The sequence below is a fragment of the Carassius carassius genome, chromosome 13, assembly GCF_963082965.1.
Source record: "Carassius carassius chromosome 13, fCarCar2.1, whole genome shotgun sequence".
NCBI classification, from domain to species: Eukaryota; Metazoa; Chordata; class Actinopteri; order Cypriniformes; family Cyprinidae; genus Carassius; species Carassius carassius.
In genome coordinates, this window is record NC_081767.1 from 16,648,333 (window position 1) to 16,673,094 (window position 24,762).

The 24,762-nt window shown below is 36.9% G+C and overlaps 1 protein-coding gene and 2 long non-coding RNA genes across 3 annotated transcripts; 2 read left to right on the forward strand and 1 right to left on the reverse strand.

Annotated features, from left to right (window-relative positions):
* Window positions 1-3,093: 3,093 nt before the first annotated feature.
* LOC132155998 (extracellular calcium-sensing receptor-like) lies at window positions 3,094-20,902 on the forward strand. The gene is made up of 6 exons (XM_059564800.1): window positions 3,094-3,320; window positions 3,496-3,790; window positions 17,354-18,139; window positions 18,325-18,546; window positions 18,620-18,743; window positions 19,989-20,902. Exons 1-6 carry the CDS (start codon window positions 3,094-3,096, stop codon window positions 20,900-20,902), a joined length of 2,568 nt encoding a protein of 855 aa, XP_059420783.1.
* On the forward strand, window positions 5,926-9,169 carry LOC132156008 (uncharacterized). Its single transcript, XR_009437372.1, has 6 exons — window positions 5,926-6,228; window positions 6,404-6,509; window positions 6,785-6,848; window positions 8,443-8,574; window positions 8,749-8,916; window positions 9,029-9,169. It is a non-coding gene; the product is annotated as an uncharacterized LOC132156008 (long non-coding RNA).
* Window positions 11,854-15,097, reverse strand: LOC132156009 (uncharacterized). Its single transcript, XR_009437373.1, has 6 exons — window positions 14,795-15,097; window positions 14,514-14,619; window positions 14,175-14,238; window positions 12,449-12,580; window positions 12,107-12,274; window positions 11,854-11,994 (listed from the first exon to the last, which is right to left on the reverse strand). It is a non-coding gene; the product is annotated as an uncharacterized LOC132156009 (long non-coding RNA).
* Window positions 20,903-24,762: the final 3,860 nt, after the last annotated feature.

Consider the following 24,762-nt stretch of genomic DNA (forward strand, 5'->3'; position numbering starts at 1 on the left):
GAATGCAATATTTAGCTTGCGAAACATAGGTACATTTTCGTGTTTCCAAACGAACATATTAAGTGGCGGAAGTCTCCGCGTTCAGGGCAAATCCCGCCCTGCAGCTGATACTTAGGCCGGCGACACACTGGATGCGTGGCGCAAGCGTCTCAGCTGCGTGGCATGTCCGTTTTTAATTCGGCTCCCATGTTAACAGGTTAGAGCTTGCAGACTGCCTGCTTGAGACGCGCGTTTCAGGCACGGCTCGAGCCGCGCGGAAAACACGTGCATGCTAAAAAATAGAACCGATGCCTATTTTTCACGCGACACGCAAGCGTGTTAGAAGCGTTTCCAGGCAAAATAGAATAGGAAAATATGTTTATATGTAATTTTGTACACAGATACATATTAATTCATGACACTTTGATGTTTGAAAGTCTATAGGTTGACATATATTCAGATATACATGTAATTTAAAAAATAAATTAATAATTATCGATTGTCAAATGTTGCACCTGTCAAACATAGTCTATTAAATATAAAGCCTACTGATAAAGGACACCGTCAACAGTATTGACGGTCAAATAGGCTATGTTTGACAGGTACAATATGCCAGTGTGTCACCGGCCTAAGGTTTTCAAAAGGCATCACGCAAGTGTGAACATCACTACAAAAAATTATTGTAATTCAAACGCAGCTCCCGTCTGCATTTAAACAGACCTTTGCTCTTAATTCCGATCGGGCCAACGCAATAACCAGGATTGGTAATGCTGCACTGTAATCATAGTTATTTATTTATATTTTACATTATTTTATTATATGATATTGGTTTGAGACTGAGAGTATTTTATTTAGTGGAGAACTTTGCAGCATGTATATATATATATATATATATATATATATATATATATGACTTTAAAACCGAGGTACGTACCGAACCGTGATTTTTGCGTACCGTTACACCCCTAATATAAATATATATATATATATGTTGATACACAGCTTGAATAGCAAGATTGTGTTCAATTTCAACTATTTTTTCCATTTTATATATCTGTATGATTTGGTCATATAGGCTATTTGATAACGTCAGATTGCACATCATTACAACAGCACTTAACATATTATCGCAGATATTGCTGTATTGCACATCCGTTTCTCAACTTGAGTGGAATGATATCATCCGTGGTTTGTGTGCAGTGTGCACTTGTTTGCACATGAGAAAGGGTGTTTTATGAGTCTAACTTGCAAAAGCCAGACTACTGATTCGTCAAAACTGCTTTCCTCTAGACTGTGTTCTGACTATTTTTTAGTAAATAACGAATATACTTAGGGGAACTGTAACGAAGTAAAAGTACCATATTTTCCGCACTATAAGGCGCACAGGATTATAATGCGCACCTTCAATGAATGGCCTATTTTAGAACTGTTTTCATATATAGAGCGCCATGGGCGTAGGTTTGGTCTCAGCTTTGGTGGGGACACCCCCATACACCCCCCCAGGGATTATTTTGTTGTAAGATACCAGTGATTTAATGGTGATTTCCTTTTTTATTTTAGACTGTTGGCAATACAGAATATCACAATACAGAAGTGAATCTACTTCATCTCATTATATTGTATCCTGACCCTGATATACCATCCTGTATACTGTCCCTAAAGAGCTAGTATAAGTGTATAATCTCAAAAATGCACTCTCAAAAAATAAAAACCTGAGACTGTGTAATGCTGAACAACCAAACGTTTTATTAACATAAATTATTATGTACATTAGTATTTACACTAACAAAAGATACTCTGTCACAAGGAAACAAATCTAAATAAATAAATATAATAACCTTTTTCTATTATAAACACTATTTACACTCCAGTACACTCACGTTTATGTTGACTGCAAGATTCTAAGTTAAGATACAGGCTAATTGACATTCAGTTACTTGCTAACGTAGCATTCTATCATCCTGGGTAACACATACTATCACCAGTTAATACTATTTTCCACAGTAGAATCTGCATTTGAAAGCCTGGTCAGTCACTACTGCTAGTTTATTTGTGTGGCTAGCTAGTTATTTTGCCTACTTACAAAAACCGGAATATTAAAATGTTTTTACTCTGGCCTTTGTATGTGGCAGAGAGACAGCACTGGTAACTTACCGTCGGCGTCGTCAACATGGGCGCGCGCACGCACACACACACACACACACACACCACCCGCTCGCTGCTAGTGCAAGCACAAAAGTAGTCCCGGCCCGCGCGTGTAGCCTGTCAGATACCCCGCTGCCAATCAAATTACAGCGTTTCTTGTACTATCGTCGTCCTGGCCGTTAGAATCGATCCAAATAACAGTGCAAAGATCCAAATAGCAGTTCAAAGGAGCTTGGTAAATATTGGTGGGGACAAATTAGTCATCTCAAAATATTGATAGGGACTAGTACCTAGCGTCCCCCCCTAAACATACGCCCATGTAGGGCGCACCGGATTATAAGGCGCATAGAATAGAAGATACTGCAGTCAAACGTTTGACTGGGTTTGCGTTATGCATCCACTACATGGAGCTGTGCTAAAGGGAATGTCAACATTTTGCTCCGGATTATAAGGCGCACTGTCGTTTTTGGAGAAAATTAAAGGCTTTTAAGTGCGCCTTATAGTGGGGAAAATACGGTATACATTGTAATTAGGAAATGTAGTGGAGTAAAAGTAAAAAAATACCTGAAATATAAAAACCTGAAATATAAAGTACAGTACAGACACTCTTTTTAAATAATAATAATAATATATATATATATATATATATATATATATATATATATATATATATATATATATCTGATAAAGTATAAGATGGAAAATACACATCTTTAAAAAGAACTAGAAGTAATGCAAAATCTGAAATTTTAAACAAACATGCTTTTGTAACAAGTCCTGATTATGGTGTATTGCCACTTTGAGATAAATTCTCATTCTATGAATGTCTGATGTAAAATATTAACCAATTAACCACACCTTCTTAGATTTTCCAGTGCCGAATTGCAACATACAACAGCAGTGGCTGGTTGGTATATAAAACAAGGCACAATTCTCAGCTAACATTTGGAGGGGTTGATAGCAGGAGACATGCATGTTAGTCTTTTATTGACAGTGACATTAATGTTTATTTCAAGGGTTTCCCCTGAGTTTGGGGATAATTTAGGCACCTGTATCCTCCAAGGTGACCCACAGCTCCCTGCTCTCTTCAAGGATGGAGACTTTGTTGTTGGAGGGGCTTTTACCATTCATTATTATCTGACGACCGAGAAGCACACCTACACTAGACGGCCACAACCACTAGTGTGCAGTGGCAGGTTAGAGTATGACAAAATTCAAGAATACAATCCTTAACAAAGGATTGAATATGTTAAATTGATTGTTCTTAAATTATCCAATGTAAAATTAGCTAATGAGATTCAGACAAACAAAACTTATAGATGTTTATATTTAATTTCTAAAATGTTCTAATAAAGTTTTTTTCCTAAACAGCATGGACTTTAGAGAGCTACGCTTTGCTCGTGCCTTACAGTATGCCATCCAAGAGATCAACAACAGCTCTGATCTCTTACCAGGCATCACTTTAGGGTACCACATATATGACTCTTGTGCATCTGTGCCAATGGTAATGAAAGTAGCTGTTCAACTTACCAACGGACTAGATCTCTTATTTAACGACACTGGATCCTGTGTAAAATCTGCTGCAGTTATCGCATTAGTTGGAGAGTCTGGATCCACTGCGGCTATAAGCACTTCAAGACTTTTCGGTTGTTTTGGAATTCCACAGGTGATTGATCTCTTGACTTTTTCCTAACCTTCTCACCCGATTCGATTGTGATCACACGATTGAATGGGCGTTATCAGCGGTTATCAGCTGATATATGGGCCAGAAGGGGGCTCCTCCGCCTACTAGAAGGCTCAGAAGGCTGTTATCACCCATCCACATGGTTAATCACCCACAAATGTACAAGAGCAGGACTACTAGAAGGCTCAGAAGGCTGTTATCACCCATCCACATGCTTAATCACCCACAAATATACAAGAGCAGGACTACTAGAAGGCTCAGAAGGCTGTTATTATCCATCCACATGGTTGATCACTCACAAATAATCTACTGGACGACGCGGTAACGTTGCGACATTTCCAGCTTGATATCTTCAGGTAAGACATTAAAATGATTAAACTAAGCCTTTAAGCTGTAATTAATTAGCCAATAAGAGAAAACAATACATACAAATCGTATTGCGTGAGCGTGACATGATTGTTGATGTAATATGAGTAGCCTAGGCATAGCCGTGTATGTTTGTGCATTTCTTTATAATATAGTAAAATGTTAATTGTCTAATACTTTCAAATACTGTTTAATTTCTTATTTGTGTTTATGTTAAAAAAGAACGTTGTATGCATATGAATTAGTTGGGGAAAACTTGCGTCATGTCGTCATCCGACGTCATGCGCTTCATTCTGAGCAAAGAAGAGGAAGACATAATTTTGCGGCCCTCGTTTTTATTAATCTTTAAATAATCTTTTTCAAAAGTTACTTCTTTCCAGGTAAATGCAACACATAGTGCACACAACAAACTTACGTTTTAGTATAAACTATGTTTGATGCAATACTGTCTGTTTTACTATATGAATATCATGACATAATTTAAACTTAACGTTAACGTAGTCTGCCTGAGCGCACATGGTTAGCATGGGTAAATGGTAGCATTACAAAAGCTGATAATAATATACATTATTATATATAATAATAATATTATATCGTATTATAATATTCCTATCCATTATTATACTACCAAATAGTGGTAGCATTATAAATCGTCGTATGTTAATATTATTTGAGTGAGTGTTTAGAATGTTGTCTCAGAGTTTAGTATAGGCCTATCTGAAATGTGTGCATTTGGGTAATTTAAACCCTTCATGTATGTTAAATTAATTATGCATTGCATTCGTCTTAATCAGTACTGTACATCAGATACGATGTTACATAATGAAGATGTGATTAATATCCCAGATGCGTTTGTAAATGCCACATGTGGGATGAGAAATGCATAATGTAATGTACTTAGCATTTGCTTTGCCATTTATTATATTGGTTTTGAGTAAGGAAAACGACAATGGAGCCATCATTTTGCAGCACTCGTTTTTTAATTTTAATAATCTTTCCATATTTCTGAGTACTACATTTGCATGAAATACGCGCATTGCGATATGTGTCTGCAAACGTAATAGCTAGGCCATATTACGTTATTAGCCTGTCTCTACTTTACATGCTGTATGTGAGCATTAAATTTGCTAATAAGCATATTTTTATTTCTGAAGCTAATGGGGGAATTTAGTTTATAGTTAAACGCAAAGTTAAACTGTAAAAATTGCTTTTTACACACTGACAGTAAGGCTTATTCCAAATATTGTGTATGCTCGATAACGCTTCACTGAAGCCATATCATAGGCCCAACGTTACCCATACTGACTTGAGTGAAATATTCAAACCCAAGACGTATTTTATGGCTGTTTGGAAACCTTGGAATATTGACTATTGTGTGTAGCTAGCTGTGTATGTATTTATCTAATCTAGATAGCTAGCTAGCTGTGTATTTATTTATTTATCTATCTTGCAATATATATATATATATATATATATATATATATATATATATATATATATATATATATCTAACACTCAAAATATCCCTCATCTGACTGCATCCCATGTTCACTGATGTGTTTCTGTCTTTTAGGCTGTGATAAGAAATACGGGTTGCACTTTGCTTTATGTAATAATTGGCAAATATTTTGATTTCAGATATGGGAAAAGCACTTAAGACCACACGTTTCAGGAACGTTAAAATTAAGGTGATGAGGAGGACTATCGCTGGCCCTGCAAAGGTTTCTTACCTTAGTCAAGGTCTTCCCCAGCCCAACTACAAACAGACCCACCCTATTACATCTCAACAGGCTGAACTTGATGATACGACACCAAGCTGTTCTGAGAGTGCATACAGTAAGGCAAAGAAGAGAGAGCTTCATGCCTGGGATGCAGTCAAGGATGACATGCTTAAGGTGTCGTTTGAATGTTCAGCACCAATCACTACCCAGTGTGTTGTCTGCCAAGAACATGGTGATTATAGGTGCATTGAGTGCAGCACCACTGCAGTGTTTTGTGAGGTTTGCCTGAAGAGGACTCATAGAAATTCACTGCATCTTCCTGAAAAGTGGAATGTAAGAACAATAGCATGCAGTCTTACATTTCTATTGCTATACTTGCATACAGGCGGCAAACTCACAGTAATTTCAACATATTCATTAGATACTTCAAATTGTTTTAGCACTATGCAGTATCAACCTTTAGTGTTTGTTGTTTTAAAAACATTAGAGCTCTCAATCTTTCTTACAGAATGTCTACTATGAGCCATCCTCCCTGGGGTTATTCCTGTTTTTACCTGAAGGCCATGACACCCATGCTGTGTACACAAAGGTCATGAAGGTCATTGTCAGCACAGGTTTGTCATTTTACCTGATACAAAATCTTAATGTATTGAATTTTCCTGACAGGTTAATGAATTCAATCCTATTACATGTGGAGTAATGATTTCCTATAAGGAATTATTCAAATTTGTGATACAATTTTGATAAAAAAAGTTGTTTGCTGATTCCAATCATTACAAACATTAAGTTATAGGTGACACACTCAAGTGATTTGGTCTATACTGATATGGTAGTCTATATAGTAGTACTAGGTTATGTTTTATGTTATTTTCCTCTTTATATTTGGCAGGACGGCTCTGCACCGTGACAGTCAACATGTGTGCGTGTGAACCAGAAACCTGCACTTTGCTAAGGTATGGGCTTTGGCCAGCAACAGCCGAAAAGCCCCAGACAGCCTTCTCCATCCCTCTGCTGGAGCTTTTTGTGTGTCTGTCACTGGAGTGTCAGGTTTCTGTGGAGGGATTTTGCAACACCCTGCGCTGGAAAAATAACCTCACACTTGCAGAGGCAAGTCAAACTGACTTACCGCAGAGGTCAGTTTGAAGTAGGCCTGGGCGATAAATCGATTGAATGAATTAATTTGAATTTTTTGTTGTGGGTGATTTAAAAAATAATGAATCAATTTTTTTGTGTAATGCCGCATTGTTGGCTCCCCGGAGCTTCCGTAGTGTTAGTTTCGGCAAGCGACAACCAAAACATTATAGCACACACGAATCAGCAACAGCAAGCGACAACTGCCCATCTGTCTGCCAGTGTGTCTTTATAACGTTAATCTCCTCAGCTGAAATAGACGCCTGACAAGACCCTAAACACGTTTTGTTCACTGTCAAGGCATCGTGAGTTCATGTTTGACAGCAGAAATGCACGTAAGTTAGCACCCTTGTTAGGGAACTTCGCAAAGACGTGCTAGCTGAGAGGAATCTCGTCAAAGTTGACTAATAGTGTTCATTGATCTTTATCAATTTTGATGTATTTATTTTGCACTTTGCTAAATTTTTGACAGTAGGCTACGCGAGACAGGCCGAGTGTGTCAGAGAGCACTCGATAGTGTGCGAGAGAGACGGTGTGAGCACAATATAGTTTGTTTATAAATAAATGAGACATTTCAGCATTAGGATAATCTCTGTAGCCTATTGGCATCATCTGCAACGCTTTAGTTTATCATGGTTATTAAATACAACTTCAAAATAAACTGGGAACGTTCAATGATAACATCTTTGTTTGACCGGTTGTGATTTTTTGTTAAACTGTTCACTTTTGTGAAGAAGAAAATACTTCAAGTAGGTTATACATATTTCTACCATTTGTAAAGGTGTGTAAGTTTTATAATTTCAATTACAAATACTCTTTGTATCTATATATTACATCATCAATCACAGTATGGTATGGTAATAACATCAATCATTATAGTAACGATAATATTTTAATATTTAAGTTCGGTGTCTTTCACATTGTCCCACTGTAACATTAAAATAGTGTAGATTAGTCTACAATGTTTTATAATAATAATTTGTTGTATTTAGTGTCAATTTCTTTCATTTAATATTGGGGGAATCCAAGTTATATTTAAAAAAATGTTTTTAAAGTAACGCAATAGTTACTTTCTCTGGTAATTCGTTACTTTTGTAATGATGCAACTCAATTACTAACTCAGTTGCTTTTTGTGAGAAGTAACTATAACTAATTACTTTTTTAAAGTAATTAAGTAGGGGGGAAATCAGAAAAAAATCGTAAATTGAATTAAAAAAATCTGAGATTTTATTTTTAGGCCATATCGCCCAGCCCTAGTTTGAAGTCTTGTATGTTAATTGAAAATTTAAGTTACAGTTACATGCAAAATTATTCTTGATATTTTCCTGTAAAATAACAACTTCTGAGTAAACCACCATCACCAGATGTAAGTATATGAAACAGTAATGTTTTCCCTGACTGCTGCTTATACCCTAGGTTAACACACTCTACAGAGCCCTGGTGGGAGAATCCATATCCCATTTTAGGCATCACCACTTCCGACAAAGAAGTTTGGTCGATATTTGCCCACAATTAGATGATGGAACCATATGCCCAGCATGTCCAAAGGTTGGTTCTAGTTCCAGCATGGTTCTTGTTTGATTAAACTAATGGCATAGAATTAATATCTGCAAATTTAGTAAATTTTTGTATATATTATTATAATAAAATAGTAATAGTATCAATCTGGTGCAGATACAAAACCAGTATTGTGTAAAAACACTGTAAGTGTTTGTTTTCCAGGCGGATGGAGATATGATTGTCACATTGGATGCCAACTTTGGCCTTGTGAGGAAGCAAAGCTCAGGTACAAGTGTGGTTGAGCCATTACATGGAACCCGCATGTTTGTTGATGAAAAGGATGTAGAGGAATACCTGCTATCACATCTTGACAGCTCAAAACCTCACGAGGTTAGTCATAGTTGCATAATTTCACAGAAATATTTTTGCAGAAATATTAATTAAACTTGTGAAAAAAGATCATTATTCCTCCCATAAAACTATGTTTTCCTTAAAACTTTAGGACTGCAGTAACTTCAAGGCTGGCAATGTGCTGAGGTCACAAAAACAAGCAAAGAAGCTTGATGTTACAGGAGTGTTTGGAGCCTCTTGTCGTCATGAAATGCCCCTAATGTTTGTCAACATGAGCCAAGGAGAACGGCAAGTCTATGCCACAGTAGTGACTGACATCTCTTGACTATTGACCCAGTGTTCCAAAATGATAATTCCCCTGTTTGATTCTACCTATTCATAAAATGCTTAGGATAGCATAACCCTAATTATTATAAGCCAAAGTATTATTATTATTATTCAGTCACCAAATATGAACCTCTTGGAATGTACAGTATATGGGAGATTCCAAACATTACAAAATTTTTACTTTACCACCCTTCCATAATCTTCACTATTATAATAAAATATGACAAAATTGATTAAAGTATTGAATTTGATGCTGGAGATTGTTTGTATAATTTTTTTCACTTTTCCTCAGCAAAAAGTGACATCATAATAATTTTATTTTTAAAATAGATTAGCCTATCCCCTGTATGTCATCGATGAGCTACTTCGAAGGTGTGAGGATAAGAACATATACCTGCGAGTGGTCTATGACATTGCCTGTGTTGTTGCCTCACATTTGCATGTAAGTACTTTCTTTTTTCTGTGTAAAACTAAATTATTGTTTTGATAAGACATTCAAAGATAAAATTTACTCAAAATTATGCCATACTGTGTTCTGTCAGAAATCGGGGGAGGGCATACCACACAACATCTCCTTGGCCATACCAGCATTTCATGTTTATGGACACAAATTGCCCTGCCAGGTAATTTATTTACTTTATAGAGACATCAGGACCTCATCATCACACATCATTCACTCCCTGTTTGGCCACCATTTCCTGTCTATCAACTGCACATCTGAAATTAAGTAGATGTGCCTAAAAGTAATCTTTAATCTAGCATTTTTCCTACCTGGTGTTTGTCTAAACTTGTTACAAAGATGCACTGTTTAGGACAGTACAGTGGAAAACAGATGATTGATATAACCAAATGTAATTTCTTTGTTTTATGCAGATTACTATCTAATTTGTACAATTCTTAAATTAATATAAAGTAATAAAATGTAATATAAAATAATTCAAGCTACACCTAGGCCCTCTCCTGCTGAATGGTTAAGGTGAAAGCATAACACTGCACTCACGTAATATAGAGTAGGTCTACCTGCTGCTTTGAGAGATCTGGGATGATACACCATAAAAGACAGCAGTGTGAGTAGAGGAAAATATCACATGACTCGTAACTGCGCATAGCAAGTGCGCGTACACACACACACACACACACACACACACACACCAAACACACACAATATGAACACAGTAAGTGGACTACTTGATTACTATAAACAAATTATTTTACACATTTCCAAAGGAATGATTCTGTCCCAAGCTTTTTGATTCATATAAGTGGTTGATCACTGTAACCGTGATCACTATGAGCACTTTCCACTGTAGTAGGATCATGCTCAGTGTCTGTGATATTCTACCACTTTCCTTTATTAACAGATCAAGTACAGCACTAGGCGGCTTGAAGGGTTTGGGCTCACAGACGGGGAAGGAATGGAAAGGCTGTGGTCATTTCTCCGAAGATTTGCCAGAGTCACAAAGGAGATGACTCCATCTCACCGCCTAGACCTGTTGACTGATGCCCTTTTGCATTATGGACGGAGAAAATCAACTGACCTAGGTTTGTTCACTGTCTGATGCATAACCTGTCAAAATTCTTTGCTGGTGGTTTACTGTTTATACATTTTATATTTTGTGGAGTGAAGCTGATCACTCACAAATTGGTCACTTTAAGTCTATTAAACTGTCTTTGCAGAGATGCAGCTCCTGCAAAGACTAGACAAAGCAGAGAAAATATCGATTCTCGCTCAAGAAGACATCTCATCTGTCATCAGAGAGGCACCAGGTAAACAATGCGCATAAGAAATGGGTAACAATAGTTGTAAATGGGTGAATTTTTGATTCCATTAAAGGGACACTCCACTTTTTTCGGAAATAGGCTCACTTTACAACTCCCCCAGAGTTAAACAGTTTACTTCAGTTTTATTGTGTTCTTATCCATTCAGCTGCTCTCCGGGTCTGGCAGTAGCATAGCTTAACATAGATCATTTAATCGGATTAGACCATAGCATCTCTCTCAAAAAAATGACCATAAACATGAAATGCTGGTATGGCCAAGGAGATGTTGTGTGGTATGCCCTCCCCCGATTTCTGACAGAACACAGTATGGCATAATTTTGAGTAAATTTTATCTTTGAATGTCTTATCAAAACAATAATTTAGTTTTACACAGAAAAAAGAAAGTACTTACATGCAAATGTGAGGCAACAACACAGGCAATGTCATAGACCACTCGCAGGTATATGTTCTTATCCTCACACCTTCGAAGTAGCTCATCGATGACATACAGGGGATAGGCTAATCTATTTTAAAAATAAAATTATTATGATGTCACTTTTTGCTGAGGAAAAGTGAAAAAAATTATACAAACAATCTCCAGCATCAAATTCAATACTTTAATCAATTTTGTCATATTTTATTATAATAGTGAAGATTATGGAAGGGTGGTAAAGTAAAAATTTTGTAATGTTTGGAATCTCCCATATACTGTACATTCCAAGAGGTTCATATTTGGTGACTGAATAATAATAATAATACTTTGGCTTATAATAATTAGGGTTATGCTATCCTAAGCATTTTATGAATAGGTAGAATCAAACAGGGGAATTATCATTTTGGAACACTGGGTCAATAGTCAAGAGATGTCAGTCACTACTGTGGCATAGACTTGCCGTTCTCCTTGGCTCATGTTGACAAACATTAGGGGCATTTCATGACGACAAGAGGCTCCAAACACTCCTGTAACATCAAGCTTCTTTGCTTGTTTTTGTGACCTCAGCACATTGCCAGCCTTGAAGTTACTGCAGTCCTAAAGTTTTAAGGAAAACATAGTTTTATGGGAGGAATAATGATCTTTTTTCACAAGTTTAATTAATATTTCTGCAAAAATATTTCTGTGAAATTATGCAACTATGACTAACCTCGTGAGGTTTTGAGCTGTCAAGATGTGATAGCAGGTATTCCTCTACATCCTTTTCATCAACAAACATGCGGGTTCCATGTAATGGCTCAACCACACTTGTACCTGAGCTTTGCTTCCTCACAAGGCCAAAGTTGGCATCCAATGTGACAATCATATCTCCATCCGCCTGGAAAACAAACACTTACAGTGTTTTTACACAATACTGGTTTTGTATCTGCACCAGATTGATACTATTACTATTTTATTATAATAATATATACAAAAATTTACTAAATTTGCAGATATTAATTCTATGCCATTAGTTTAATCAAACAAGAACCATGCTGGAACTAGAACCAACCTTTGGACATGCTGGGCATATGGTTCCATCATCTAATTGTGGGCAAATATCGACCAAACTTCTTTGTCGGAAGTGGTGATGCCTAAAATGGGATATGGATTCTCCCACCAGGGCTCTGTAGAGTGTGTTAACCTAGGGTATAAGCAGCAGTCAGGGAAAACATTACTGTTTCATATACTTACATCTGGTGATGGTGGTTTACTCAGAAGTTGTTATTTTACAGGAAAATATCAAGAATAATTTTGCATGTAACTGTAACTTAAATTTTCAATTAACATACAAGACTTCAAACTAGGGCTGGGCGATATGGCCTAAAAATAAAATCTCAGATTTTTTTAATTCAATTTACGATTTTTTTCTGATTTCCCCCCTACTTAATTACTTTAAAAAAGTAATTAGTTATAGTTACTTCTCACAAAAAGCAACTGAGTTAGTAATTGAGTTGCATCATTACAAAAGTAACGAATTACCAGAGAAAGTAACTATTGCGTTACTTTAAAAACATTTTTTTAAATATAACTTGGATTCCCCCAATATTAAATGAAAGAAATTGACACTAAATACAACAAATTATTATTATAAAACATTGTAGACTAATCTACACTATTTTAATGTTACAGTGGGACAATGTGAAAGACACCGAACTTAAATATTAAAATATTATCGTTACTATAATGATTGATGTTATTACCATACCATACTGTGATTGATGATGTAATATATAGATACAAAGAGTATTTGTAATTGAAATTATAAAACTTACACACCTTTACAAATGGTAGAAATATGTATAACCTACTTGAAGTATTTTCTTCTTCACAAAAGTGAACAGTTTAACAAAAAATCACAACCGGTCAAACAAAGATGTTATCATTGAACGTTCCCAGTTTATTTTGAAGTTGTATTTAATAACCATGATAAACTAAAGCGTTGCAGATGATGCCAATAGGCTACAGAGATTATCCTAATGCTGAAATGTCTCATTTATTTATAAACAAACTATATTGTGCTCACACCGTCTCTCTCGCACACTATCGAGTGCTCTCTGACACACTCGGCCTGTCTCGCGTAGCCTACTGTCAAAAATTTAGCAAAGTGCAAAATAAATACATCAAAATTGATAAAGATCAATGAACACTATTAGTCAACTTTGACGAGATTCCTCTCAGCTAGCACGTCTTTGCGAAGTTCCCTAACAAGGGTGCTAACTTACGTGCATTTCTGCTGTCAAACATGAACTCACGATGCCTTGACAGTGAACAAAACGTGTTTAGGGTCTTGTCAGGCGTCTATTTCAGCTGAGGAGATTAACGTTATAAAGACACACTGGCAGACAGATGGGCAGTTGTCGCTTGCTGTTGCTGATTCGTGTGTGCTATAATGTTTTGGTTGTCGCTTGCCGAAACTAACACTACGGAAGCTCCGGGGAGCCAACAATGCGGCATTACACAAAAAAATTGATTCATTATTTTTTAAATCACCCACAACAAAAAATTCAAATTAATTCATTCAATCGATTTATCGCCCAGGCCTACTTCAAACTGACCTCTGCGGTAAGTCAGTTTGACTTGCCTCTGCAAGTGTGAGGTTATTTTTCCAGCGCAGGGTGTTGCAAAATCCCTCCACAGAAACCTGACACTCCAGTGACAGACACACAAAAAGCTCCAGCAGAGGGATGGAGAAGGCTGTCTGGGGCTTTTCGGCTGTTGCTGGCCAAAGCCCATACCTTAGCAAAGTGCAGGTTTCTGGTTCACACGCACACATGTTGACTGTCACGGTGCAGAGCCGTCCTGCCAAATATAAAGAGGAAAATAACATAAAACATAACCTAGTACTACTATATAGACTACCATATCAGTATAGACCAAATCACTTGAGTGTGTCACCTATAACTTAATGTTTGTAATGATTGGAATCAGCAAACAACTTTTTTTATCAAAATTGTATCACAAATTTGAATAATTCCTTATAGGAAATCATTACTCCACATGTAATAGGATTGAATTCATTAACCTGTCAGGAAAATTCAATACATTAAGATTTTGTATCAGGTAAAATGACAAACCTGTGCTGACAATGACCTTCATGACCTTTGTGTACACAGCATGGGTGTCATGGCCTTCAGGTAAAAACAGGAATAACCCCAGGGAGGATGGCTCATAGTAGACATTCTGTAAGAAAGATTGAGAGCTCTAATGTTTTTAAAACAACAAACACTAAAGGTTGATACTGCATAGTGCTAAAACAATTTGAAGTATCTAATGAATATGTTGAAATTACTGTGAGTTTGCCGCCTGTATGCAAGTATAGCAATAGAAATGTAAGACTGCATGCTATTGTTCTTACATTCCACTTTTCAGGAAGATGCAGTGAATTTCTATGAGTCCTCTTCAGGCAAACCTCACAAAACACTGCAGTGGTGCTGCACTCAATGCACCTATAATCACCATGTTCTTGGCAGACAACACACTGGGTAGTGATTGGTGCTGAACATTCAAACGACACCTTAAGCATGTCATCCTTGACTGCATCCCAGGCATGAAGCTCTCTCTTCTTTGCCTTACTGTATGCACTCTCAGAACAGCTTGGTGTCGTATCATCAAGTTCAGCCTGTTGAGATGTAATAGGGTGGGTCTGTTTGTAGTTGGGCTGGGGAAGACCTTGACTAAGGTAAGAAACCTTTGCAGGGCCAGCGATAGTCCTCCTCATCACCTTAATTTTAACGTTCCTGAAACGTGTGGTCTTAAGTGCTTTTCCCATATCTGAAATCAAAATATTTGCCAATTATTACATAAAGCAAAGTGCAACCCGTATTTCTTATCACAGCCTAAAAGACAGAAACACATCAGTGAACATGGGATGCAGTCAGATGAGGGATATTTTGAGTGTTAGATATATATATATATATATATATATATATATATATATATATATATATATATATATATATATATTGCAAGATAGATAAATAAATAAATACACAGCTAGCTAGCTATCTAGATTAGATAAATACATACACAGCTAGCTACACACAATAGTCAATATTCCAAGGTTTCCAAACAGCCATAAAATACGTCTTGGGTTTGAATATTTCACTCAAGTCAGTATGGGTAACGTTGGGCCTATGATATGGCTTCAGTGAAGCGTTATCGAGCATACACAATATTTGGAATAAGCCTTACTGTCAGTGTGTAAAAAGCAATTTTTACAGTTTAACTTTGCGTTTAACTATAAACTAAATTCCCCCATTAGCTTCAGAAATAAAAATATGCTTATTAGCAAATTTAATGCTCACATACAGCATGTAAAGTAGAGACAGGCTAATAACGTAATATGGCCTAGCTATTACGTTTGCAGACACATATCGCAATGCGCGTATTTCATGCAAATGTAGTACTCAGAAATATGGAAAGATTATTAAAATTAAAAAACGAGTGCTGCAAAATGATGGCTCCATTGTCGTTTTCCTTACTCAAAACCAATATAATAAATGGCAAAGCAAATGCTAAGTACATTACATTATGCATTTCTCATCCCACATGTGGCATTTACAAACGCATCTGGGATATTAATCACATCTTCATTATGTAACATCGTATCTGATGTACAGTACTGATTAAGACGAATGCAATGCATAATTAATTTAACATACATGAAGGGTTTAAATTACCCAAATGCACACATTTCAGATAGGCCTATACTAAACTCTGAGACAACATTCTAAACACTCACTCAAATAATATTAACATACGACGATTTATAATGCTACCACTATTTGGTAGTATAATAATGGATAGGAATATTATAATACGATATAATATTATTATAATATATAATAATGTATATTATTATCAGCTTTTGTAATGCTACCATTTACCCATGCTAACCATGTGCGCTCAGGCAGACTACGTTAACGTTAAGTTTAAATTATGTCATGATATTCATATAGTAAAACAGACAGTATTGCATCAAACATAGTTTATACTAAAACGTAAGTTTGTTGTGTGCACTATGTGTTGCATTTACCTGGAAAGAAGTAACTTTTGAAAAAGATTATTTAAAGATTAATAAAAACGAGGGCCGCAAAATTATGTCTTCCTCTTCTTTGCTCAGAATGAAGCGCATGACGTCGGATGACGACATGACGCAAGTTTTCCTCAACTAATTCATATGCATACAACGTTCTTTTTTAACATAAACACAAATAAGAAATTAAACAGTATTTGAAAGTATTAGACAATTAACATTTTACTATATTATAAAGAAATGCACAAACATACACGGCTATGCCTAGGCTACTCATATTACATCAACAATCATGTCTGGCTCACGCAATACGATTTGTATGTATTGTTTTCTCTTATTGGCTAATTAATTACAGCTTAAAGGCTTAGTTTAATCATTTTAATGTCTTACCTGAAGATATCAAGCTGGAAATGTCGCAACGTTACCGCGTCGTCCAGTAGATTATTTGTGAGTGATCAACCATGTGGATGGATAATAACAGCCTTCTGAGCCTTCTAGTAGTCCTGCTCTTGTATATTTGTGGGTGATTAAGCATGTGGATGGGTGATAACAGCCTTCTGAGCCTTCTAGTAGTCCTGCTCTTGTACATTTGTGGGTGATTAACCATGTGGATGGGTGATAACAGCCTTCTGAGCCTTCTAGTAGGCGGAGGAGCCCCCTTCTGGCCCATATATATCAGCTGATAACCGCTGATAACGCCCATTCAATCGTGTGATCACAATCGAATCGGGTGACCTTCTTTAAAACGTGTAGACAAAAGTTTGGTGCTGGATCACAATGAAAATGCAAAAATAATTGACACATTTGACATTTGTGTCATCAGATATCATGCATGTAAATGTAAAATATACTTATTTATTTGTTTACTGTGCTCTATAGGTGAGTCATTACGCAACATGCGCATGTCTCAGTGACAAGCGTCAGCATCCTACTTTCTTCAGGACCATCCCCAGCGATCACCATCAAGCAGCAGCATTGGCACAGATGGTTAAGCGCTTTGGATGGACGTGGATCGGGGCTGTGCGCAGTGACTCAGACTATGGGAACAATGGCATGGCATCATTCCTGAAAGCTGCAGAGCAGGAGGGAATCTGTGTGGAATATTCCGAGGCCTACTACAGGACTCAGCCACGCAGCAAACTGAAAAGGGTTGCGGATGTCATTCGTAGGTCAACAGTTCATGTAATAGTTGCCTTCATGGCAGCAGGTGATATGAGATTTCTGCTGGAAGAGCTGAGCCAGCAGCCTCCTCCCCCGTTACAGTGGATTGGGAGCGAGGCGTGGGTTATAGACCCACAAATGCTGCGGATTAATTTGTGTATCGGTGCTGTGGGTTTTGCAATTCCCCAGTCTGTTATCCCAGGTTTTCGTAATTTTTTACTTGACATGTCTCCAGAACAAGCGCTGAATTTTTCCCTCCTGACAGAATTCTGGGAAAGCTCATTCAGCTGTAGTCTAAAACGACAGACAGGTTCTTCTGCTGGTATGCCAGCTTGTGATGGCACGGAGAACCTGCGTGCTTTACAGAACCCGTACACAGACACGTCCCAGTTACGGATCACTAACATGGTGTACAAAGCCACATATGCTATAGCTCATGCCCTCCACAGCATTATCTGTAACAAAAAGCACTGCGACAAAAACATCAAAGTTGAACCCTGGCAGGTAAAATTGCTTGTTGCTAAACAGCTGAACCATTATTTTATTAATATTTCCCACAATACATTTACAAAGAGATTTGAAAATTCTTAATATGCTACAATAATTTCCTTTTTGTATAGGCCTACTATAAAATATATTGATTATTCAATAAGTTACACCAGTCTGTATTTTTCATGCCTATTATGCAGGTTTTTAATCAGCTGAAGCAAGTAAACTTTATCAAAAATAATTATTCGGTCTCATTTGATACCAATGGAGACCCTGTGGCCACATATGAACTTGTGAATTGGCAGCTTCAGGGAGACGGTTCAGTTGATTTTGTAACAGTGGGTCAATATGATGCATCCAAGCCTAAAGGCCAAGAATTCAGTCTGAGCAAATCTATCATTTGGTATGATGGCAGTGAAAAGGTATAAAAGGTTTTTGTTCTATTCTGTGTAGTTGTTCTGGGTGTTGTTCTATAATGAATTATCCTTTTTGCAGGTGCCTGTGTCTGTGTGCAGTGAGAGCTATCCTCCAGGTACTAGGAAGGCTGTGAGAAAAGGAAGACCTATCTGCTGTTATGACTGTATTAACTGTGCAGATGGTGAGATCAGCAATGAGACAGGTACTTGTCTGATCATTCTTGTAAATAATTCATATGCTTGTTGGTCAATGATTTTTGACTAAGATAAAGAAAAGGATCTTTTAAAAATGTTTTAATAATCTAGCTTGAAAAGTTCTTAGAAAAAGTTCTTAGAAATATTTGGTCACACTTATTTATTAATGTCTCTTTTGTTACAGTGTCTTTATACAATTTAATACTGATTAATATTTGTTTGTTGGACCACATGACTTTGAGTTGGTGTACACAATATACTTATACTAGTGATATGTGAAGCAGTTTGTTAAAATATTTTAATAATAATATTTCAATAAACTACTTTTTTTTACGGTATGTTTTCACTTCATTAAGCTTTTTTTCTGTATCGTGATATCAGGAAAATTCTCACCCCGTTTGATTTTTTTTTTACGCCCTTATATCAAAATGAATTTTAATATGACATTATAATTTAGAAGGGCCATGAACTGCATTTTTATTTATTTTGTAACGTATCCTGGACTTAGAATACTTCACGTTGATTTTACATTATAAAAAAGGTTCATAGTGTAGAAATAAATGACTATTTTGTACTCTGATTAAAGCCCTCAGAATTAATTGTCTGTTTAAATGGACGGGTCCCTGTTAAGACTTCAAAACAGCCATGTTATGATTTGGTAACATATTTTTAGTCCAATAATCCTGCTGTAGAAGTCATTTTGTCTGTTCCTATTATGCTTCACTAGGCAGGCTAAAGATACAATAATTAAGACATAGGCATTGATTTATGTCTATGCAGGCAGTCTTGTGCTCTCTATTATGTAATAAAAACCCAGATATAGAATACATGTTATTTTGCCAGCTTGGTCTTAATAAAAGCAGTTTTTTTGCAATTTTGAATTCTGAAACTTACAGTATGATGTTATGGTATGATGACCTCTTAAAATAGATTACTCAATTCATGACTCTTTTAATAACTTTTAATTGTATTATTATTTTTATTTACTTTAATAACCATAAAAAAAAACGTAAAAAAAAAAAACTAAAGTGGTGAAATCAATTCATTGTATGTACTGTATGAATTGCATTTTATATACAGGTATATGTTTTATTTATTCATTTTACTATAGGATAAAAATGAGCATCATGTAATTGACCCTACTTCTGGGTTAGTCATTTTAAAAGAAATTAGTCTGCTGATAACATGTAAGTCTCTGTTTTATTCTTGATGTTCTTGAATGACTGCTGATTACTGCTTTCTTCATTTTACAGATTCTTTAGATTGTCTCAGATGCCTGCCTGAGTATTGGCCCAATAATGAGAAGGACAAGTGTTTTCCTAAACCAGTGGAGTTTCTCTCCTGGGATGAGATCCTTGGGACTATACTGGCTGCTTTCTCTATTGCTGGCTCTTTAGCAGCTTTGAGCATAACTTTAGTATTCTACAAAAACAAGGCTTCTCCGATAGTAAGAGCCAACAACTCAGAGCTAAGCTTCATGTTGCTCTTCTCATTGACTCTGTGTTTTCTCTGTTCACTTACTTTCATTGGTCGTCCAACTGAGTGGTCCTGTATGTTACGTCACACAGCATTTGGCATCACTTTTGTCCTCTGTATCTCCTGTGTTCTGGGGAAAACAATAGTAGTGTTAATGGCCTTCAAAGCTACAATTCCAGGAAGTAATGTCATGAAATGTTTTGGGCCTCTTCAACAGAGACTTAGTGTTTTTGGTTTCACTCTAATACAGATACTTATATGTGTGCTTTGGTTAACAATATCCCCACCAGTTCCTTACAATAATATGCAACATTACAAAGAAAAAGTAATTCTAGAATGCAGTTTAGGATCAGCTTTAGGTTTCTGGGCTGTACTAGGTTATATTGGCCTGCTAGCTTTCCTTTGCTTTGTTTTAGCTTTTCTAGCACGAAAGCTACCTGATAATTTCAATGAGGCTAAATTCATCACATTCAGTATGCTCATATTCTGTGCTGTATGGATCACATTTGTTCCAGCTTATGTCAGCTCTCCAGGGAAATTCACAGTGGCCGTGGAGATATTTGCCATTTTAGCTCCAAGCTTTGGTCTGATTCTCTGTATTTTTGCCCCTAAGTGTTTTATTATTGTCTTTAGGCCAGAGCAGAATACCAAAAAACACTTAATGGGTAAAATACCAACAAAAGCCCTCTAAAACACACAAAATTAGATGTCAAATGATTTTACTCTGTCAGGTCTCACACCACTGAAATACTATAATACTAATACAAAATACTGCTATATTTTATACAAATTATTACCAATATTGAGCTAATTTTGATAATATGTACTGTTTAAAAAAACATATATGCATTGATATGCTTTCATGACTACACATATTTGCCCAGTTGTAGATGTATAATAAAGTGCTCATTCAGCATATATTACAACAAAAGTACAATAATACAAAAAAAGTATTTTATTAAAGATTGCATATATATATATATATATATATATATATATATATATATATATATATATATATATATATATTACTGTGATTATAAGTACATCTCCAGCACGTGCGTTCTAGCCCAATCGCGTTTACAGGAGGGCCACGTGCTCTAAGCTGCTGTCGAATCACTACACAGGAACTGCTGGCACAATCAGAACTCGCAACGTATTTCTGAAGGAGGGACTTTATAGAACAAGGAAGTCATCAGTCCGTTTTTATGACAGTGAAAACAGCGGTATACAGATAGGTGAATTGTGTGAAAAATACTGTGTTTTTTTACACGCAAAACATGAACACATGTTGTATTGCACACTGTAAACACAATCAAAGCTTCAAAAAAGCATGAAAAACTGGACCTTTAAATTGCATTCCATGGGATAAATATTGTGTTGTTGGAGTCGCTTAAACCCGCGGATATGAAAAACAACCTCTGGCAACAGTGTTAAAGTAACCCAATTCCATGGGAAAACCTGCGCCTCTTCCTTTGCTGGGCTGGGCCAGTGTTGCCACCTTGTGGACAATCTAACTTAATTAGTGCAAACACAATTCATATATATGTGGCAATTCATAATATATATAAGGCTTATGTGCTCTGTATGTACTCTTCTAGCGCAGGATAAAGATGATTGGCGGGCGCCAATATGTGCAACCTGCACATCCGGGAACGTAACTGTCAATTCCGTCACAGCCCCATTTTAGGGGAAAATAAACTAGATTTCCCATAGGCTAGACTTCCATACAAATTAGCAGCAGATAGGAATGTCTGTACACAGCCGGCAGGTGTGAATAACTTAAGAAATCCCTAAGACAAAACATATCATCCTGCCGGTCACAGAGCATGAAATATACATCCACAAACTTGATTTGGTCAATTTAAAAACCTGTGCCTTCATTCTCCCAGTGTCAAATTGGTGTAACAACCCCACCCAGTGGCCAGAGTCTTACCGGACATTTACTCATAACGTTACCTCATTGAGTCACCAGGTGAGCCATGCAGTGAATGATTTTACTTCGTATTTGAAAGTAAACATCTTTAAAAGTATATATTATGTCTTTATATTTGGAGTACTGAGTCCACTTTCCTGTCCAGCCATACAACTAGCCTGGCTTATCTTTCGATTAGCATCATACGTAATTCATAATATTTCCATAACAGCAAGATATTGATGATGATGGCAGGTAGCCATGAATTTCAAATTTGGGGTTTTACAAACATTACTGGTGCACCCAACCACACAACAACTCTTTGGCATGTTGTAAGGTTAGTCCACTTACTCTATCCAGTACTGTATGGCGGTTTGTTTTCCCCTAAAAGTGGGCGTGGACCGGTTGTGCGTATTGAATAGCCCTGGCATGAGCCACCAGGGGGCCCCCTAGAGTACATGAAATGGCTTGATTTTGTTCGGAGTATCTATTTACACTAGGGCTGTGCAATTAATCGCATGCGAACACTGGTGCTGGCTAGCGAACACTACAGAAGACAGCCAATAGTTGTCAGCTTCTCTGGTGCAGAAGGTAAAATGCCCGGATTCGAATCTGCCTTTTGGTGAATTTTTTTCTCCCTTTTCAAATTTCAAATCACATCAGAAAAGCATTTATTTTCAATGAAAATTAAGGAAATAATTGAAAAGTTTAAAAAAAAAAGTATCGGGTAGGGTTAGGGTAGGTCCAGGTAGGGCTTTATTGTCCCAATAAGGTGACATCCATTTAATAATTAGGGCCCGAGCACTGCAGTGCGAGGACTCTATTGGAATTGCTCCGTTTATTAGGGCCCGAGCACTGCAGTGCGAGGACCCTATTGGAATTGCTCCGTTTATTAGTGCCCGAGCACTGCAGTGCGACGACCCTAATGGAACTGCTCTGTTTATTAGGGCCCGAGCACTGCAGTGCGAGGACACTATTGGAATTGCTCCGTTTATTCTTCTTCTTCTTCTTCTTCTTCTCCATAATGAAGCGCATTTTTGAGGGCCTAAACATGCTCCAAAACTCACGAAACTTTGCACACGCATCAGGACTGTTGAAAATTTACATCTGATATAGGTTTCAGAAGTGGGTGTGGCAAAATGGCTCGATAGCGCCACCTGTTAAATTTCAACGGAGTGCGCCTCGAGCTGTGTTTCACGTACATTCATGAAAATCGGTACACACATGTAACACACCATTACCTAAAAAAAAAAATTTCTTGGTACAAAATCCAACAGGAAGTAAGTTATTTTGAATTTCCTGTATGATTTTTGTGGTGTTTTTTCCATTTCCATGCCTCGTACTTTGACGAACTCCTCCTACAGTTTTAATCGGATTATCTTAAAATTTGGTGAGGGTCATCATAAGACCTTTGTGATGTTAAATTGCGAAGGTTTTGAGTTTTCGTCAAGGGGTGTGTCCCTGGCGGCCTGACAAAATTTGATGTTTCGCCGTGAAAGAGGAAGTTGCTGTTACTCAGGCATGCAATGTCCGATCTTCCCCGAACTTCACACATGTGATAGGTGTTCTGTCCTGAACAAACACCCATGACCAAATTCAGTTATAGTCATAGCGCCACCTGCTGGTAACAGGAAGTGACATGGTTAACACTGTTATGGACTCCTAGGAACATATTAAAAAGCATCAACAAGTGTTAAATAGGCTGGCAACATACTAGATACATACTAATTCATGCTAGCAACACTTAGCTAAGTGCTAAAGCACGCTACTAATGTAGTGAAAAAGGAAGTTGCTGTAACTCAGACAAGCAATGTCCGATCTTCCCCAAACTTCACACGTGTGATAGGTGTTCTGTTCTGAACAAACACCCATGACCAAATTCAGTTATAGTCATAGCGCCACCTGCTGGTAACAGGAAGTGACAATGTTAACACTTTTATGGACTCCTAGGAACAAATTAAAAAGTGACAAAAAGTGTTAAATAGGCTGGCAACATGCTAGAAACATAATAAAACATGCTAGCAACACTTAGCTAAGCGTTAAAGCATTCTACTAAGGCAGTGAAAAAGGAATTTGCTGAAACTAAGCCAAGCAATATCCGATCTTCCCCAAACTTCACACGTGTGATAGGTGTTCTGTTCTGAACAAACACCCATGACCAAATTCAATTATAGTCATAGTGCCACCTGCTGGTAACAGGAAGTGACATGGTTAACACTATTACAGACTCCTAGGAACATATTAAAAAGTGTCAAAAAGTGTTAAATAGGCTGGCAACATGCTAGAAACATAATAAAACATGCTAGCAACACTTAGCTAAGTGTTAAAGCATTCTACTAAATCAGTGAAAAAGGAAGTTACTGTAACTAAGGCAAGCAATGTCCGATCTTCCCCAAACTTCACACGTGTGATAGGTGTTTTGTTCCAAACAAACACCCATGACCAAATTCAGTTATAGTCATAGCGCCACCTGCTGGTAACAGGAAATGAAAATGTTAACACTTTTATGGACTCCTAGGAACAAATTAAAAAGTGACAAAAAGTGTTAAATAGGCTGGCAACATGCTAGAAACATAATAAAACATGCTAACAACCAGAGGTGGAAAGAGTACAAAAATATTCTACTCAAGTAAAAG